General features: G+C 42.7%; 1 protein-coding gene across 11 annotated transcripts in view; it reads left to right on the top strand.

The window, feature by feature from the left end:
* Positions 1-18137, top strand: part of Setd5 (SET domain containing 5) — a 99744-nt gene extending 81607 nt beyond the window's left edge. For 7 of the 11 annotated variants that reach the window (XM_045133757.1, XM_045133753.1, XM_045133752.1 and 4 more), the window contains 7 exons: positions 1075-1322; positions 4810-4866; positions 6781-7251; positions 13249-13547; positions 14366-14499; positions 15410-15498; positions 15899-18137. In XM_045133757.1, the coding sequence (XP_044989692.1) occupies positions 1075-1322; positions 4810-4866; positions 6781-7251; positions 13249-13547; positions 14366-14499; positions 15410-15498; positions 15899-16504 (1904 nt within the window). In that variant the 3' untranslated portion in view covers positions 16505-18137. The remainder of the gene's footprint in view (positions 1-1074; positions 1323-4809; positions 4867-6780; positions 7252-13248; positions 13548-14365; positions 14500-15409; positions 15499-15898) is intronic. The other 4 variants (XM_004651475.2, XM_045133759.1, XM_045133760.1 and 1 more) reach the window with 1 other exon arrangement.
* The last annotated feature ends 1940 nt before the right edge of the window (positions 18138-20077 follow it).

Raw genomic sequence — 20077 nt, 5'->3', positions numbered from 1 at the left:
TTTCCTAAAGGTCACTTAAAAGCACAATATTATATACTATATAAAACACAAAACGTAATCACTTAAAATTTTTATTTAAAAAGGGGGAGGAACATAACATCCAGAAAGTAGGATTAGTCTTATGAGAAAGTAATGAATGGGCTTGAGAGATGGCTTAGTAGTTAAGGCAATTTCCTGCGAAGACCCAGGTTCAATTCCCCAAGATCCCCATAAGCCAGACGCACAAGGTGGTACATGAGTCTGGAGTTGGGTTTCAGTGGCTAGGGGCCCTGGCATATGCATTTTCTCTTTCTTTCTCTCTCTCTCTCTCACACACACACACATATAAATTATTTTAAAATGTTTTTTAAAAGAATATGGTAGCCGGGTGCGGTGGCACATGCCTTTAATCCAAGTACTTGGGAGGCAGAGGTAATGAGGAACACCATGAGTTCGAGGCTACCATGAGACTACATAGTGAATTCCAGGTCAGCCTGGGCTAGAGTGAAATCCTACCTCAAAAACAGAACAGGGCTGGATGTGGTGGCGCACGCCTTTAAGCCCAGCACTCAGGAGGCAGAGGTAGGAGGATCGCTGTGAGATCAAGGCCACGCCGAGACTCCATAGTGAATTCCAGGTCAGCCTGGGCTAGAGTGAGACCCTACCTCAAAAAACCAAAAATAAAAAAAAAAGAACAGGGCTGGAGAGATGGCTTAGCAGTCAAGGCGCATGCCTAAGAAGCCTAAGGACCCCATTTCGATTCTCCAGGTCCCAAATAAGCCAGATTCACAAGGAGGTGCATGCATCTGGAGTTGGTTTGCAGTGGTTGGAGGCACTGGCGTGCTCCTTCTCTCTGTCTCTCCCCTTTTCTCTGTCTCAAATAAATAAATATCTTTTTTAAAAAAAGAATTAGGTTTTTTTTCCATTGAAATAATTATGAGCTTTTGGGGGCTTTTTGCTTGATTGGAGGAGATAACTTAGTGGGGTAAAACAAAAGAAGAGCCAGGAGTCATTGTAGGTTAGTAATCAGTGGCTTTGCTGTCGATCCTTCATTAAGCTGTGGTTGATCTCTCATCCAAGGTTTGTATTTCACAGATTTACTAAGCCCATTAAAGAAATGGAAGTCTCGCTATCTGATGGAGCAGAATATCACCAAGTTACTTCGGCCTCTGTCTCCTGTTACACCACCCCCTTCCAGTTCAGGCTCCAAGAGTCCTCAGCCGACTACACCTGGCCAGACTAACCCAGTAGAAGAGGAGTGTCGAAATGGATATGGCCTCATGTTCTCACCAATCACATCTCTTACTACTGCTAGTCGCTGCAACACTCCTCTGCAGTTTGAGGTGATTTGGGTTTGGTTGTTGGGAGTACTTGATAATGGGGAAAAAAATCATCATTTGTATCTCATTTCAAATATAGTATCATTCCAAATATTTCTTTACTGTCTTCCTTCCTCATCTCACCAAGAGAATGGTAAACCTCAGTGTCAGTGTGACCTGTTACCTGATAGCCTCTCATCTTGGCAACCACTGTACTTCCCAGACTAGGAGTAGTACCACCACAGATCCCATTTTTGTGTCTTTGGCATACATTCACTCAGTCACCTGAACTTTAGGTAGTAAGCATGCTGGATCTTTATCTTTTATATATTGGTGGAAAGAGTCTTCCAGGTGCCCTTCAGTAATGACAATCCAAGAGCTCAAGTTATCCTAAGGGTTTGTGTCTCTGTGGCCTCTAAATGCGTGAAGTGTCTTTCATGGGTGGTTTGGTAGTTTCACTGTGACCTCAGGAAACTGATTTAGATACATTGGGGCATGACTTAATGGTGAATGTGGTTTTGTGTTGTTGTTTTGTTTTTCCAACTCCAAGTTACTTTCCCTCCTTGTTACAATATGTTATTAATGAGAGGGAGACAAAACTCTAACGTTATGCATTTATACTAGACAAACTGCCCAGTATGGTGGCACCCACCTTTAATGCCAGCATCAGGAGGCACAGGTAGGATCACTGTGAGTTTGAGGTCAGCCTGGACTAGAGCAAGACCCTACTTCACAAGTTTAAAAAAAAAAAAAAAAAAAGACAAACTTTCTACATTTAGGGCCGGGCGTGGTGGTGTACGCCTTTAATCCCAGCACTTGGGAGGCAGAGGTGGGAGGACTGCCATGAGTTCAAGGCCACTCTGAGACTCCATAGTGAATTCCAGCTCAGCCTGGGCTAGAGTGAGACCCTACCTCAGGGGGGGAAAAAAAAAAAAAAAAACCTTTCTACATTTAGTGATGTTAGAAATATATTTATCAACGCTAGGCATGGTGGCGCATGCCTTTAGTCCCAGCACTTCGAGACGCAGAGGTAAGAGGATTGCCATGAGCTCGAGGCCACTCTGAGATTACATAGTGAATTCCAGGTCACCCTGGGCTAGAACAAGACCCTACCTCATCAAACCAAAAAAAAAAAAAAAGGAAGAAATATATGCGTCAACTATTTTTAAAAGTATCCTGAATAACTTCAGTATTGCAGTTCGGGTGACAGGTGTGAGTACAATTGATGAGTGTTTGTTTGTTTGTTTGTTTGTTTGTTTGTTTGTTTGTTTTTAAACTCCTCTTTTACATGTGCTTTAGTCAGATGGATACTCCTCAGAAAAGAGAAAAAACCCACAAAAACTCACAGCTCTACCCTGGACTTTGACTTCCCCAGATTGTCCTTGATAAATTGAATGCTCTAACAATTCCACTCTCCTTATTCATTGTGAGGATTAAAAGTACCTGGATTTTTATATGACTAACTCAGAAAGAAAGAGCTAGCAGTGTGGAAAGTGGAGCTTAACTCTAGACTATATTTACTTACCTTAAAGCAAACCTCTTCCTGAATGGGAAAAAAGTTCTCCTACTTAACATTTGATTTTTTAGGGAAATGGCTCTATCATATTCCTGTATTACTCTTTTTAACCATATATTGTAGTTATTTCAGATTTTTCTATCTTCAACCTACTTACAATTGACTTTTTAGTTAGCAGTTTGTTTTCTGGTAAGATATTATGAGGAAATTTACCATAGAATACAGTAAATTATAGAAAAAAAATACTTTTAAGGCAATTTCAGTATTAATATGAAGTTACAGAAAACGGAAGTTTTCTAAAACAAGTTTAGCACTCAGCATATTTCTTATTCCTTGTGGCATCTTAAACTGTGACACACTGAGAATGTAAGGAATTTTATTTAAAGAAAAACCCTAGCATCACTTTAGTGAAGCACAGTCCAAGCATATGATGCTAGAATACCAAAACAAAAAGAAAGAACTACAAATAGAAAATGTCCCATGTATAACTCCATGATTATAAACTAGTAGTTTAAGGGAGTTCAGCCATTCTCAACATTAGAAAAACAGCTCCACCACCTTGACAGTCTTTCCAGTATTCTAATACAGAGAGGTAAGCTACGAGCTTTTTTCATCAAAAACTATGGCACAGAGAGCTGAACCTCATGGCACACATCTGTAATTCTAGCACTTGGGAAACCAAGGCAGTATTGCACTAAGTTCAAGTCCAGCTTGAACCTAAATTAGTGAGACCTTGATTATAGGAGTAAAAAAATGATGGCATGGTGAAATACCAAAAAGAAATCACAGTGAAGACTTTGTTTGAGGAACACATTCAGTCAGTGTGAACATACCTAGGGAATGAGGTACAAGGTCTAAGAGAATAGGATCTTCAGGAAAGGAAAGCATCTAGAAGAGGGATATTAACAACATTGACAGGACAAACTCAGCCTTGTCTTTCCCAGAAGAACCCCTTTCTTTCTCTTCTGCTGTCTCATATCCATACTCCACTAGCTGCCTCACAAAATCCTGTGGGTACACTCATATATCAAGGACCCTCCCCATTGAATAACACAACTAAAACCTTGCTTTGCTGAAGCAACCCCATTAACCCTACCAGAGAATAGATCTGCTGCCTGTACCATAGTTTATAGTCTGTACATTGAGAATTCTCCCATTACTTCAACTCTTACAGCGTGAGTCTTCCATACAACGGGTCCTGTCATCACTTTGTCACCATTCACACCTGCCCATTAAGAGCTTACTGCCTGGTCCCTCTGTGTGTTAGGGAAGTACTACCTCAGCTAAATGTCCTATATGGTGTAGGACACAGGACACAGTGTACATATACATGCTTTTTTTTTTTTTTCTGTAATCCCAGAAGAATAATCAGGTGAGCTCTGATTGAGGTGCTCAGCTCTAATTAGATTATGCCACAAACCACATACAGGCTGTGAAGTAGAGATTCCATGAATCACTTTCTGTAGCTATCATTCTAGAGGAGCTGGCCATCTTCACCCTGTCAGTCCCTAGGTGTTCCACTGGGAAACCGTAAGCATGGTAGTTCTGAGGCTAGTTAAGACTGAAGAAATGTGATGATCATAAGAGATAATCAAGAGGTATGAGGTGATGGGACAGGGTTCTTCTAAGGAAGAATAAGGGGTAGGGTGCCCCTCAATAGCAAATACTGTAAGTTACTAACTGTCATCCAAAATACAAAGAAATATAACACTATAAAATTTCACCTAACTCTTTCTTGATTTGTGCTTGAGATGTTTACTTAAAGCATGAGACATTATAACCAGCTTATCCTTAAATGCTTTCCAAGATACCAGGAAGCATTTTAATAAATCATTCTGTCCATTGAGATGATTTCTGCAGTTAAACATTTCCCTGTGCATTCTTACCCAATCCCCCAAAAGTTGTGGCTAACATCTATGCTTGCTTTTATTTTTTGTTTTGTTTTGCTTCTTGACTTGAAGTAGATGAATAACAAGATGCTTTTCCCTCCTCTAGAACATATCCTCCCCTGAGAGTTCCCCTGCGCATAGGCCCGAGTCCCTGTCACCCGAGGTAGTTATCACACCATCTCAATCACACTTGGAGGCTGAGAGTGAGTGTACATGAGTGTGTTCCTGAATGTATGGGGGGGCTGGGGGCCTGAGTGAGTGGGGTAATGGGCTGGAGGGCGGCCATTTAGTCACAGCAAGTGGAGTGAACCATCCTGTGTAACTGTGATTACACAGGACTATGAATATAGACCAAGGAAAATGAGGTAGCTGTGTAAATCTTGGGTTGGTTTTTGTTGTCGTTCGGGGAGGGATGGCCATAGAATTGCATTAAAGATTATCTTGAAGTGAAGTTTAAAGGATGCTAAATATGTTATAGAAACCTTATTAAAGAAAGTCTAATAATATTTTGTCAGCAAATCAGGAAAGTAGAATCAATAGTTGCCAAGAGCTGTCTTTCCATATTTATGTTATTGGAAGGCTTGGGCATTGACCATCCTTGTTCCAGGGTTATCCTGACAGCTTGCATTAACAGATGTTTGGGCTTTGGTTGATAGGTTGAGCAGCTTCTTTAGGAAAGTCCTTTTGCCTCACAGCTTTCCCACATTTTTCTCTGGAGCTCCTTGCTAGGTATAAGCTAGCTAAGTCTTAGGGCTTCTGAGTTACAGGCCTCCTCTGTTCTGAAGTGGCTGGGATACAGCTTCGGTGCAAGTAATACTTCTAAGGATACTAACTTAAGTGCTTTTCTCAGAAATCTTGCTGCTCTGAAGATCCTAACTTGAAATTTTAATACTAGAGTTTTTACTGTGAGATTTGTGCAGATGTTGGGATTATTAATCCAATGAATCTATGAAGCCTTTTTCCTCTAAGAGAAAATAATACTTGGGGGCTGGAGAGTTGGCTCAGTGGTTAAGGGCAATTGCCTGAGAAGGATTCTCTCATAACCTTTTAAAAACTTAACTGAACTTGAATACCTGTAAAACAAGTAGGGCAAAATTCTTTGAGAGTTGACCAAATTCTGAATCAGCACAACTGTATAGATCATTACTAAGTAAGATGAGAAAAAGATTGTATTCCACTAGTTTGCTAGAGGTTTCATGGGTCTTTTGAGTCTACCTTATTGGGGAAGTATAGCTTGCTCTTTTCTCACTTGTTTAAGATTCTAAGGTAGCATAGTTTGGTTACTGGCATGTTATTTGGATTTCTGGTACCATTTTTTGTAGACAATTAAGCTATAGTTGTCTTGTAGTGGAAAATCTTGATGTTAACGGTAATCAAATACTAGGTGGGGTTTATTACTGATACATTTCAGTGGTTCATATTTTGTTAAGCAATGGGCATTAGTGGTCTTGTGATATGTTGGCATACTAATGAGAATAAAGAATAGAGTGGGCTAGAAGGATGTGTGGCAAACACACTTAACAGTGAAAGTGAATGAAAAACTGGTTGATTGATGTCTTTATACCATTCTGTTTACTCTACCAGTAACTTAAATACTTACTTTTTTGTCTACCTTCTACTTTTCTCCACCTTTTTCCCCTCCTCCCTCACCTTCCATCAATATTACTTAGCAATGTATAACACCCAAATCCAGTTACATAAGACCCATCTGTAGTATGCATAGGGCTCAGGTAAATCTCTAGTTATACTGTCAGGCCCTTAGTATAGTATAAGGTTGACTAAGAAAACCTGATGAAAGGCTAAGTCACTTTTGGCCAATTGCCTAATTCTGACTTTCCCAGTGTTCTCATCCAGACAGACTTTAAAGCATTTCTGGAAAGGCTGGAATTCTTAAGTAATCTGGCCTATATACACTATTGATCCATGGAACTTTCACAGATGTTTAATAGCTTTCTCTTTTCTACTTCCATCCCCTTATTTTTCCTTGTTTACCTGTACCCCCTTTGTTTCCCTTTCTACCCTTTGACTTTTTCCTTTCTCCCTTGCCCCATGTCTCTGTGGATTTTTATTCTTTCAGCTTTGTCACCGAAAAGATCTGGATTTGACAAAAGTAGGATACCTTGACTCCAACACTAACAACTGTGCTGATAGACCTTCCCTGCTCAACTCCAGCCATTCTGACCTGGCTTCTCATCCTTCCGTTGTTCCCACTTCGGAGGCGGGCTTCCCAAACAGGAGTGGAGATGGACCTCAAGCCCTGCTGAGAAACTCAGAGCAGGCATTTCGGACAGAGTTCAACTTGATGTATGCCTACTCCCCTTTGAATGCTATGCCTCGAGCAGATGGATTATATAGAGGGTCCCCCCTAGTAGGGGACAGGAAGCCTTTACATTTGGATGGGGGATATTGTTCCCCAGCAGAAGGGTTCCCCAGCAGATACGAACATGGCTTTATGAAAGACCTGTCTCGTGGATCCATGTCACCTGGTGGTGAACGGACCTGTGAAGGAGTTCCAACTGCCCCCCAGAACCCACCACAGAGGAAGAAGGTAAATGTTCATGATACATGGACCCATTTTGAAAAAAACCCATTAACTCAGTAAACACTTTCCAAGCTCCAGCTGTGTGCATGGTGTTCTTTTTAAAAAAATATTTTAATTTTTATTTATTTATTTGAGAGAGGGTGAGAGAGAGAGGGAGAGAGAATGGGCCCACCAGTGCTTCCAGCCACTGCAAACAAACTCTAGATGCATGCACCACCATGTGCATCTGTCTTATATGGGTACTGGGGAATTGAACCAAGGTCCTTGGCTTTGCAGGCAAATGCCTTAACTGCTAAGGCATCTCTCCAGCCCATAGTGGGTTTTTTTTGTTTTTAATCTCATGTCTCACTCTAGCCCAGGCTGACCTGGATGGAATTCACTATGTAGTCCCAGGCTAACCTCAAACTCACAGTGACCCTTCTTTCTCTGTCTCCTGAATGCTGGGATTAAAGACATGCGCCACCATACCCAGCATTCTTAAGAGGCAAGAATAAGTCTATCTTGGCCAGTAAAAAGCAGACTATTGCAATACAGATATAAATATCTAGCAGAGCTGAGGTGTGGTGGAGCACTTGTGCAGTATGCATCAAATCTATTCGTAGCATCCCAAAAGTCAGATGCACATGGTGGCACATGCATCTGGAGATTGTTTACAGTTGCTGGAGGCCCTGGCACACCCATTGTGTGTGTGTGTGTGTGTGTGTGTCTGTCTCTCTCTCTCTCTCTCTCTCGTAAATATTTTTTAAAAAAAGAAAAGAAAAGAAAATGAGTAGCTAGCCAGGCATGGTGTTGTACACCAATAATCCTAGCACTCTAGATGCTAAGGCCAGATGATTACAAATCTTGAGGTCAGCCTGGGTTACAGAGTAGCAAGACCCTGTCTCAAAACAAAAATAGAAATGTAATCCAGGAAATTTAAATACCTGTTAATGTATAATTCAAAGATTAGAGCAGTGAAAAAGAATAATGAAAACTAGTGTTACTAATCATGACCCAAATTTAGCCAGATGTGGTGGCCCATGTTTATAATCTCAGCATTTGGATGAGATAGGATCAAGGTGCTAGCCTTATCTGCATACCATTTACCCAATTACTTTTTGTTTGGATTTTTTTGTTTGGTTTGATTTGGTTTTTCAGGTAGGGTCTTACTCTAACCCAGGCTGACCTAGAATTCATTATGTAGTCTCAGGTTGGCCTTGAACTCACAGTGATCCTTCTACATCAGCCTCCCAAGAGCTGGAATTAAAGGTGTGTGCCCCACATCCAGCTTAATTTTTTTAAAAATATTTATTTACTTGCAAGCAGAAAGAGAGAATGGGCATGCCAGGACCTCTAGACACTGCAAAAGAACTCCAGATATATGTAGCACTTTGTGCATCTGGCCTTATGTGGGCACTAAGGAATTGAACCCAGGCTGTGTTAGGCTTTGCAGGCAAGTGCTTTAACTGCTGAGCTATCTCTCCAACCCTAAATAGTTTTTATTTATTAGAGGAAGAGAGTATGGCTTCTTGCCACCACAAACTCCAGTCACATATTCCACTTGGCTGTCTGGTTTTACATGGGTTCTAGAGAATTGAACCCAGGCTGTCAGGCTTTAAGAACAAGTGTCTTTAAGCCGGGCATGGTGGCGCACGCCTTTAATCCCAGCACTTGGGAGGCAGAGGTAGCAGGATTGTCATGAATTCGAGGCCACCCTGAGACTCCATAGTAAATTCCAGGTCAGCCTACGCTAGAGTGAGACCCTACCTCGAAAAGCCATCTCTCCAGCCCCTCCTTCTTTCTTTTTTAAATCAATACTTCTTAACTAGGTATATTTGAAAGTGCATGAAGGCCAGGTATGGTGGTACACACCTTTAATCCCAATTCTTGGGAGGCAGAGAGGTAGGAGGATCGCTGTGAGTTCAAGGCCAGCCTGGGCTAGAGTGAGACCCTACCTTGAGGGTAGAGGGTAAAAAAAGAAAAACTACATGAGAATAATAGGAATATTTTGAGTTGTCATGGTGACTTGCATTTATTGTTCAGGCTATATGTTCAAGACTGTATGTGGCAGTCTTGCCTAATTAAGTAAATGTCTTTATTGAAATGGGGCCTAATGTGACCTTTTTTATTTCCATTACAATGTTGTATATTATCAGAATTTATTAAGTTCTCTCTACAATTATACATAAAAAGTGAACATCACTGGGCATGGTGGTACATGCCTTTAGTCTCAGGTCTTGGAAGGCTGAGGTAAGAAGATCACTGAGTTCTAGGCCAGCCTGGGCTAGAATGAGACTGCCTTGGAAAGAAAAAAAATTACCAAATTTTAAAAATATTTTTGTTTATCTGTAAGCAGAGAGAGAATGGGCATACCAGGGCCTCCTGCCATTGTAAACAAACTCCAGAGGCATGTCCCACTTTATGCATCTGGTTTTACAAGGGTACTGGGAAATCAAACCCAGGCCTTTTAAGCTTTGCAAGCAAACAACTTTAACTGCTGAATCAGCCCCAAATTTTTAAAAATATTTTTGTTGATTGATTTGGACGCGAGACAGAAAGTGAGTATGGTATGCGTGCGTAGGCCTCTTGCCACTGCACATGAACACCAACACATGCACCACTTTTTGCATCTGGCTTTATTTGGGTACCTGGTAATCAAACCCAGGCCATCAGGCTTTGCAAGCAAGCACCTTTATCTATTGAGCTATCTATCTTTCCAGACTTAAAAATTATACTTACTGGGCATGGTTCCACTTACCTTTAATCTCAGCATTCAAGAGGTAGAGGCTCGAGGTCATCTTCAGCTACATAGCACTGGAGACCAGCCTGGGCAACATGAGACTGTGTCTCAAAAAGGAGGGACAGCCAGGCGTGGTGGTAACACCTTTAAGCCCAGCACTTGGGAGGCAAAGGTAGGAGGATCACTGTGAGTTTGACGCTACTTTGAGACTACATAGTGAATTCCAGGTCAGCCTGGGCTAGAATGAAACCCTACCTTGAAAAACAAGGAAAGGGGGGGTTGCCAAGGGACAAGGGAGAAATTGTTTTTACTTTTCATGTTTTTGTTATACTTCATACTTGGACAGAAAAATGAGATCCCTTATGGGATACTAAAAGGAAGAAACATTAGCAGATAATATTGGGGCTTTGGGGGATTGTTTTTTGTTTTTCGAGGTATGGTCTCACTCTAGCTCAAGCTGACCTAGAATTCACTCTGTATTCTCAGGGTGGCCTCGAACTCACAGAGATCCTCCTACCTCTGCCTCCCAAGTGCTGGGATTAAAGGCGTATGCTACCACCACGCCCGGCTTAGCAGATAATATTGAATAAGGTAATAATCAAGGACTTGTGTGAACAGTATTGGATATCAGTATAAACAAAACATGAAAATAGGGTTGGGGAGATGGCTTAGCAGTTAAGGCATTTGCCTGCAAAGCCTAAGAACACAGGTTCAGTTCCCCAGTATCCACATAAGCCAGATGCACAAGGTGGTGCATGCATCTGGAGTTCATTTGCAATGGCTAGAGGCCATGGTATGTCCATTCTTTCTATCTGCCTTTCTCTCTCTCTCTCTTTCTCTCTCAAAATGGATAAATAAAAATAAATTTTAAAAAATGATAATAATCTTTGGATTCTTGGTTTCATTTATTATATGCACAGATAGTTAAAGTTGTATTATTTTGGAAACATTTCTAAAATGTATTTAATCATCTGCAGTATTCCAGCTTTTTTACTGAATGTTTAAAAAGCCAAACAAAAGGAAGGACACAAAATGGCCTGGATATCCATGACCTCATAGCGCCTAGCATTACCTACACAGGACTATTATAATAGGAAAAGATGATGGCATCAAAACAAGAGAGACTAATTGAGAAGGGGAGGGGATATGATGGAGTAGAGTTGCAAGGGGGAAATTGTAGGGGGTGTCATGGTTTATTGTCTATAATTATGGATGTTGTCAATAAAATAAAGAAAAACTTTAAATGTGATGACACATGCTTGTGATTTCAGCACATGAGAGGCTGAGGTATGAGGATTCCATGAGTTTGAGGCAGCCTGATCTAGAGGGAGACACTGATTCAAAAAAATTAGCTAAGCATGATGGTACACACCTATAATCCCTAGCACTCAAGAAGCTAAGATAAGGCCAGACATATGAAGGCAGAGGTAGGAGGATCATCATGAGTTCAAGTCCAGACTGAGACTACAGAATGATTGCCAGGTCAGCCTGGGCTAGAATGGGACCCTACCTCAAAAAAAAAAAAAAGTCTTTTTAAAGCTAAATATTGTTAAATACAGTGAGACTTGCCTATTCATATTTGGGAGATGGAAGCATGCCACAGCTACATGAGACCCTCTCAAAAATCCTATCCTCAGGCTGGAGAGATGGCTTAGCAGTTAAGCACTTGCCTGTGAAGCCTAAGGACTCCAGTTCGAGGCTCGATTCCCCAAGACCCACGTTAGCCAGATGCACAAGGGGGCGTGCACATCTGGAGTTCGTTTGCAGTGGCTGGAGGCCCTGGCGCACCCATTTTCTGTCTCTCTCTCTCTCTGTCACTCTCAAATAAATAAATAAAAATAACCACAAATTTTAAAAAAAAATCCTTAACCTCCCATCTAACATGTACATACATACGTAAGTAAGGAATTATGCAGATGGTTTGGGGATTGTGAGAAAGAACCTAAATTATTGCCATTTTCTTTTGGTGATGTTTTGCTTTTTATTTTGTTTGGGGGATGTGGGGAAAATGTTGAAAGGAGAATCATCACAATCACTTTGGAAGTTTTTGCAAACTAGATACGCTTTGCAGTTCTCCACTCTTTACCATCCCCCCTCCCCCCAGGTAGGGTCTCACTGTAGCTCAGGCTGACCTGGAATTCACTATGTAGTATCAGGTGGCTTCAGACTCACAGTGATCCTCCTATCTCTGCCCTCCTGAGTACTGGGATTAAAGGTGTGCACCACCACGCCTGGCTCTGTATCTTCTAAGTGCTCCCATTGTTACAGGTAACTATAATAGTACATTTCTGTGACAGGTGTTAATCTCACAGGTTTTTCTGAAGGAAGTTAAAAGGTTACAGTCTATGTGAACATCATTCTCCATAAATCATCTATAGGAGTGGGGAGATGGCTTAGCCATTAAAGGCATTTACCCACAAAACCTGACAGCATTAACAAAAAAAAATAAAAAAGGGCTGGCAGAGGTGGGGGAGGCTGGATGTAGTGGTGTATGCCTTTAATCCCAGCATTTGGGAGGCAAAAGTAGGAAGGATCACTGTGAATTCGAGGCCACCTTGAGATTACATAGTGAATTCCAGGTCAGCCTGGTTCAGAGTGAAACCCTACCTCAAAAAAAAAAACAAAAACACTTGACAGCATGGGTTCAGTTCCCTAGTACCCACCTAAAGCCAGATGCATAAAATAGCACCTGCATCTCAAGTTCATTTGCAGTGTCAGGAGACCTTTGGCATGCCCATACTCTCTTTCTCTGTCTCCCTCAATAAAAATACTTTTCTTTTAAGAAAATGATATCTGGGGCTAGAGGGATGGATTAGCAGTTAAGGCTCTTGCCTGCAAAAGCAAAGGACCCAGGTTCGATTCCCCAGGACCCACCTTAGCCAAATGCACAAGGAGGCACAGTCCAGAGCTTGTGTGCAATGGCTGGAGTCCCTGGCACGCCCACTCTCTCTTTCCCTCTTTCTCTGACAAATAAATAAAAATAAAATATTTTTTTAAAAGATAATGACATCTGTAATATTCTCTGACTATTCTGACTGGCTTAAATCTGTAGTTGTGCTCAGAAGTTTTCATAGCTGGGCACGATGGTGCACGCCTTTAATTCTAGCACCTGGGAGGCAGAGGTGTAGGAGGATCGCAGTGAATTTGAGGCTACTCTAAGACTAGCTCAGGACAGCCTGAGTTAGAGTGAGAATCTACCTTGGGGAGGGGGGCAATTGTCATAGTTGGTGACTACTTTGTTTGCCTGGTTTATCAAGCTTACATCATCTTTTCTTTCTTTCTAGGTATCCCTCCTGGAGTACCGCAAGCGCAAACAAGAAGCCAAGGAGAATTCTGGTGGGGGAGGTGACTCTTCTCAAAGCAAAAGCAAATCTGCAGTAGCTGGGCAGGGCAGCAGTAACTCTGTTTCTGACACTGGTGCCCATGGTGTACAGGGAGCCTCAGTACGGACTCCATTATCTCCTCACAAAAAATTCTCCCCATCTCATTCCTCTATGTCACATTTAGAGGCAGTAAGCCCTTCAGATTCCAGAGGCACTTCTTCCTCTCACTGCAGACCTCAAGAGAATATCAGCAGTAGATGGTAAGTTTATATTTGGTGAACTTTATTTATTTTTTATTTATTTATTTATTTATTTTGGTTTTTCGAGGCAGGGTCTCACTCTGGCTCAGGCTGACCTGGAATTCACTATGTAGTCTCAGGGTGGCCTCGAACTCATGGCAATCCTCCTACCTCTGCCTCCCGAGTGCTGGGATTAAAGGCGTGCACCACCACTCCCGGCATTTGGTGAACTTTATAATTCAGGACTTGAAGTCAACATTCAAAGACACCCCCCCCTTTTTTTTTCCAAGGCAGGGTTTCTCTCTAGCCCAGGCTAATTGAAATTCACTATGTAGTCTCAGGGTGGCCTCCTAACTCTGCCTCCCAAGTGCTGGCACACTCACCGAGGAGAAAACAGCATTTCAAAATAGAGCTTTAAAGAAGTTAACATCTTTAATCTACTTTTCCTTGATTTCTTTATAAATTGGAGGTAGAAAGGGTTTATTTGTGTCTCTTATCCATGACATAATTTGAGGCAGAGGAAATGCCTTATTTTCAGTAGGTTCTAAAGAAAATAACATTTTAGGTTGTCTTAAAACACACTGTACAGGCTGGGCGTGGTGGTGCACACCTTTAATCCCAGCGTTTGGGAGGCAGAGGTACGAGGATGGATGTGAGTTAGAAGTCACCCTGAGACTACATAGGGAATTGCAAGTCAGCCTGGGCTAAAATGAGACCCTATAAAACAAAAAAAAAAAAAAAGAAATACATTGTACAATCATTGTCAGGACTTAATTTATTTCAAATGCTTGGCTTTTGAGTGCTGTATTAAGCTTACATATACCCTGATACCTTTGTAGGATGGTTCCTACATCAGTAGAACGACTCCGGGAAGGAGGAAGTATCCCCAAAGTCCTCCGAAGCAGTGTGAGAATGGCCCAAAAGGGAGAGCCTTCTCCCACGTGGGAGAATAACACCACAGAGAAAGATTCAGGTAAGCACATGGCCTTCTGCTGCCAACCAGACTCAGGCATTCCTAAGGCAGAATGTATATAGTTCACACCAAATGCAGGGATGAGGTGAGGCAGTTTCTGATGCACCTGGTCTCTGCTGTATGCTGTATGCTCAGTCTTGCTTGTTTGGGGATACAGTACTCATAATAAGATGGAGCATTGCTAGTTTTCTGTCTGCTCTTTTTTCCCAAATAATACCTTTGTAGCCTTCATCTCTCCAGAGTCCTATAGTTCCATTTCTCAAGGGTGAAGAGAAAGAGGGAAGTAAGAATAATTTCAAGTGTTTAAAATATAGTGCAAGGGAGCTGGAGGGATGACTTAGCGGTTAAGGCGTTTGCCTACAAAGCCAAAGGATCCCAGTTCGATTCCCCAGGACCCATGTAAGCCAGATGCACAAGGTGGCACCTGCATCGAATCAGTTTGCAGTGGCTAGAGGCTTTGGTGCGCCCTTCTCTCTGTCTACCTCTCTTTCTCAAATACATAAAATATGTTTTTAAAAGATAAAATAAAGTAAATAAAACATAGTACAGCGCTGGAAAGATGGCTTAGTGGTTAAGATGTTTGCCTGCAAAGCCAAAGAACCCGGGTTCAATTCCCCAGGACCCACATTAGCCAGATGCACAAGGGGGTGCACGTGTCTGGAGATCATTTGCAATGGCTGGAGGCTCTGGCATGCACATTCTCTCTCTCCTGCTCTCTTCCTCTTTCTCTCTCAAATAAATAAACAAAAAAAAATTAAAATGTAGTGCATAATTCGTCACTTGTTTTGTCCTTCTGGCATGCTGCACTCATTATATCACAAAGAGCAGCATGTGTTAATAATGAGTTAAACAAACAGTGGCTATTTCTTCTTATTCTTAGAAGCCAGGTTAATTTTATAATACTTTTCAGATCCTGCAGATGGAGAAGGCCCAGAGACATTGAGTTCTGCACTCTCTAAAGGAGCAACTGTTTACAGCCCTTCCAGATATAGCTACCAGGTGAGTTAAGAAATTGCAGGGTGGTGGAGGTGTTAGTTATTTCAAGGTAGGGTCTAGCCCAGGCTGACCTGGAACTCACTCTGTAATCTCAGGGTGGCCTCAAACTCATAGTGATCCTCCTGCCTCTGCTTCCCAAGTGCTGAGATTAAAGGTGTGTGCCACTGTGCCTGGATCAATTGCAGGCTTTTGCCCTGAGCTTAGATGTTTTCTGCTTCTAGTTCTCATCATTTGCAGTTCACATGCTGGCATTGCATATAGTTTCAGCTGCCCTGTAAAATGTCACCAGCAGGTATATTAAAGTAAATGAGGTGATCAGAGACAGCCATTTTACTGTTTTGGTAAATGCAACTTATCCAATGAACTGTTCTCTTCCTCATGCTTTCTTCCCAATTCTTTGCAGCTTCTGCAGTGTGATAGTCCACGGACAGAATCACAAAGCCTCCTTCAACAGAGTTCCTCCCCCTTTAGAGGACATCCCACCCAATCACCAGGATACAGTTATCGAACTACTGCACTGAGACCTGGAAACCCCCCCTCTCACGGTTCTTCAGAATCATCCCTTTCTTCCACATCCTATCCCAGCCCTGCCCACCCTGTGTCCACGGACTCGTTGGCCCCATTTACAGGGACACCAGGGTATTACAGCAGCCAGCCACATTCTGGAAACAGCACTGGCAGCAATCTTCCGAGAAGGAGCTGTTCTAGTGCTGCTAGCCCTACCCTGCAGGGCCCCTCAGACTCACCAACCTCAGACTCAGTTTCTCAGTCCAGCACAGGAACTCTGAGTTCCACCTCCTTTCCTCAGAACTCTAGGTCATCATTGCCATCAGACTTGCGGACTATCAGTCTGCCCAGTGCTGGGCAGTCAGCTGCCTACCAGGCCTCCAGGGTATCTGCGGTTTCCAATTCACAGCACTACCCTCACCGTGGGAGTGGGGGTGTGCATCAGTACCGACTCCAGCCACTACAAGGGTCAGGAGTCAAGACTCAGACAGGACTTTCCTAGGGCTTCTGGATATGGGCAAACTGAACTCAATGAGCCCATAGCTGCTTCCTTCCAGCTGCCTCTGGAACCTAGGCCAAGCAGATTGCTGGGGAAGAGGGGTACAAGCTGCCAGAGGATCAGGTCTGGTCAACAAGAAACAAGACTTGTGGTCGGGACTAGCCTCTGGCCTTGGAGAAAGATGTAAATCTTGTCTGAAGAGACTATAAAGAAGTTTCTCCCTGCTGTTAAGGGTACATTGTTGACAAGCAAATGGTGTTTCGGTTAGTAACGGTTCTAAGTGCAATGAGTTGTGTTGAAGCCTCTGTCTCCCATCCTTGCCTGTAGCCTGTAGTCACTTGTGCAGTAAGGATACCTTTTTTAATAAATTTTAATTTTTTTTTCTTTTCAAAGGAAAAAAGGTGGAAAGAGCCAATCTCAAAGCCCCAAGCCATCTGAATAGTGTTAGGGTTTTATGCACTTAAGAAAAAAAGGTAGGTATGTAAATGTTCCCATAAGACAACCATTCCAAAAACAGTTATGGCCAAGGTGTGTCCACTGAGCGTACACCCTACCTTTGTCTCAACATCACCAGGAAATGGGCAGGAATAGTAAAGCTTGGTGCTTGCTCTGGCAGAGGGGTCCCTGGCTCTCTGAAAAAGTCTGTGGTCAACTCTTTAATTGTTTGGAAGCGGATTGAGCCCCAGCTATTACTACCCCACTCCATGAAGTCAATGGAAATGAGGTGGGCCAATTTAGAATATGTCCACAGTGGTCTGGGAATCCTTTGTGTTTTAGTTCTCCTCCCCATTAAACAGGAGTTGATCTATCAGCAGGACCATCGTCATGACTGGGGAGCATGCGCTCATGACTGCAGGGTAAGAATGGGAAGAGAGGTTTCTGGAATGGCACCGACAGGACTGTGATTGTGTGGGCCTGCCCCACATTTCTTTGGGGGAATGCTTATGTGAGTGTTAACAAGTCACCCATACCCCTAACACTGTTCTGAATGAGAGACAAGAGCAGCCTGGCTTCTCCCCATCAGTGCATTGTGCCTGTTGTACACCCCTGGAGGAGCCATGGGGCCAGCCCAGGTGGGGTACACAATCTTTTTAAATTCCATGCGGTTGCCAGCTTCTCTCTGTCACTTGTTTACTGTAATACCTGGCGTGTTTTTATTTATCTAATTTTGTATTCAGCTGTAACCATGGTAGGTAGTGAGTGTATGACAGGTGTAATCCCTGGTGCTGCAGTGGACCTTCTTTTCTTTTGGACAAGATAATACTGTGAGTCTCCCTCCCCTTGAATTTTGTTTTCTCCTTTTTTTCCCAGCCTCTTTCATCGCCTTCTTTTCTACCCTTCCTACAACTATCATATGCACAGTCTTCTCTCTTTGTGTGTGACTGTTACAAAATTTCACTTTTCAAAATTGAAATCAGGTGTTTGCTCAAATGAGGGGAGTGTTTTGTTTTTGGTGTTTTTTTTTTTTGTTGTTGTTGTTTGTTTGTTTTTTTTTAATGCTGAGCCCTCAGCAGAGTACGTTTTTTTGTTTCCCCACAAACCCATCAGTCTGGGAAAGCATTGGGAGTGGAAATCATGTTGCCTGGGATGCCGGTTTCTTTGTATATTATATAAAACGTATGTAAATGTCTCTCCATTTGGGCTGGGGTTTGCATTCGCCTCTTGGCAAGTAGCCAAGAGGAGAAGCCAGCGGGCAGGCGGCCCTCACCCTGCCTGGCACGTGCAGAGACCCCAGCCACTCTGTGTGGGCAGGGTGCTGTCAAGACCAGACCTCTGGGGGGGTGGGGGTGGGGGGGACTCTTGGAAGAGAAGAAGTATCACTTCTTTCTCAAGTGGAGTGTTTACACCTTGCTGTAACATTTGAACTTTCACAAGAGATGTAATAATTTTGATAATAAAATTCTTAACCATAATGCTCATAAAGTTGAGAACTTCTTTGTGCCGTTCTATAACCTTGTTCTTAACCTTGCCTGAATTTCCTAATTCTAATTGGGTAATTCCAAAAAATATGTTCAGTGTAGTTTTCTGCCCATAATGGGGCTAAAAATACTGATTAATCTTCCTCTAGCCTTCTCCAATTGAGATCAGGCCAGTATTAATGCAAATCTGCAAATTAGAACTGACCTTTGGAAATTGGAGTATGTTCTTGGTGCAGGCTTCATTTATTCAACAACTGTTTATTGGACTTTTGTTTTATTTTTATTATTTGACCAAGAGAGAGAGAAAGAGGCAGAGAGAGATAACAGGGCCTCTAGCCACTGCAAATGAACTCCAGACGCATGTGCTACCTTGTGCATCAGGCTTACGTGGGTACTGGGGAATCAAGCCTTGAACTGGGATCCTTAGGCTTCACAGGCTAAGGTTTAAGTGCTAAACCATCTCTCAAGCCCTGTTTATTGAAAAAGGCAGAAATGGGTACACCAGGGCCTCTGGCCACTGCAAACCAACTCCAGACACATGCACCACCTTGTGCATCTGGCTTTACATGGGTACTGGAGAATCTAACCCAGGTCCTTAGACTTTGCAGGCAAGCACCCTAACGGCTGAGCCATAGCTCCAGCCCTTCCCCCCCCCCTTTTTTTATTTGATAGAGAATGGGTGCTCAGGACCTCTAGCCACTGCAAACAAACACCATGTGCATCTGGCTTCATGTGGGTACTGTGGAATTGAATATGGGTCCGTGCACTTCACAGGCAAGTGCCTTAACCACTAAGCCATCTTTCCAACCCACTGGACTTTTTAATTTAGTATTAATGTCAGGTCGGGTGTGATGGTGCACACCTTTAAGTCCCAGCACTTAGGAGGCAGAGGTAGGAGGATAGTCATGAGTTCTAGGCCACCCTAAAACTACATATGAATTTCAGGTCAGCCTGGACTAGAGCAAAACCTTACACTCACACACACACACACACACACACACACATACACAAAGCCATTTTGGTGCGATACTTATTGCTGATGAAAATAGAAGTATAGAAGTTGAAGTAAGCCAAAGCAAAGTCTCTTCTCTCCTGTAGCTCACATTTGAGGAGAGGAACTAGTACAGACTTCAATATTTAAAGGGTCCATGTATTGGACCATTTTCTGCAAATAGTACTGAAAGCCAAGAAGGTATTGCTGAAAGGTATCCAGAACCAGGTAAAGAAACCAGGTGAAGACTATAGAGTTGCCCCAGAAACCCTTGGGAGAGTGTCCCAGGAGAAACAAACATGACTTCTTTGCTATCAGTTCCCCTCACCATTGAGTCTGCCATGAAAAAGAGAAAAGCAACAACAGACTTTTCACTAGGAATATTAAGGCCAGAAAGCATCAGGAAACATTGTGAATGTCAAGGCCAGCAAATAGGCTGTTCAATGGATGGATGTGGCCAAGGTCAACGTTATTTTTTATTTGAGAATATGGGCACTCCAGGACCTCTAGCCGCTGCAAAATGAACTGGAGGTGCATGAACCACTTTGTGTATCTGGCTTTATGTTGGGTGCTGGGGAATTGAACCCAGGCCAGCAGGCTTTGTAAGCAAGTACCTTTAGTCACTAAGCCATCTCCCAGCCCCAAAGTCAATGTTCAAATTGAAGG

The sequence above is a fragment of the Jaculus jaculus genome, chromosome 14 (assembly GCF_020740685.1).
Source record: "Jaculus jaculus isolate mJacJac1 chromosome 14, mJacJac1.mat.Y.cur, whole genome shotgun sequence".
Classification (NCBI taxonomy): Eukaryota; Metazoa; Chordata; class Mammalia; order Rodentia; family Dipodidae; genus Jaculus; species Jaculus jaculus.
This window is presented reverse-complemented; position numbering and strand designations above follow the sequence as displayed.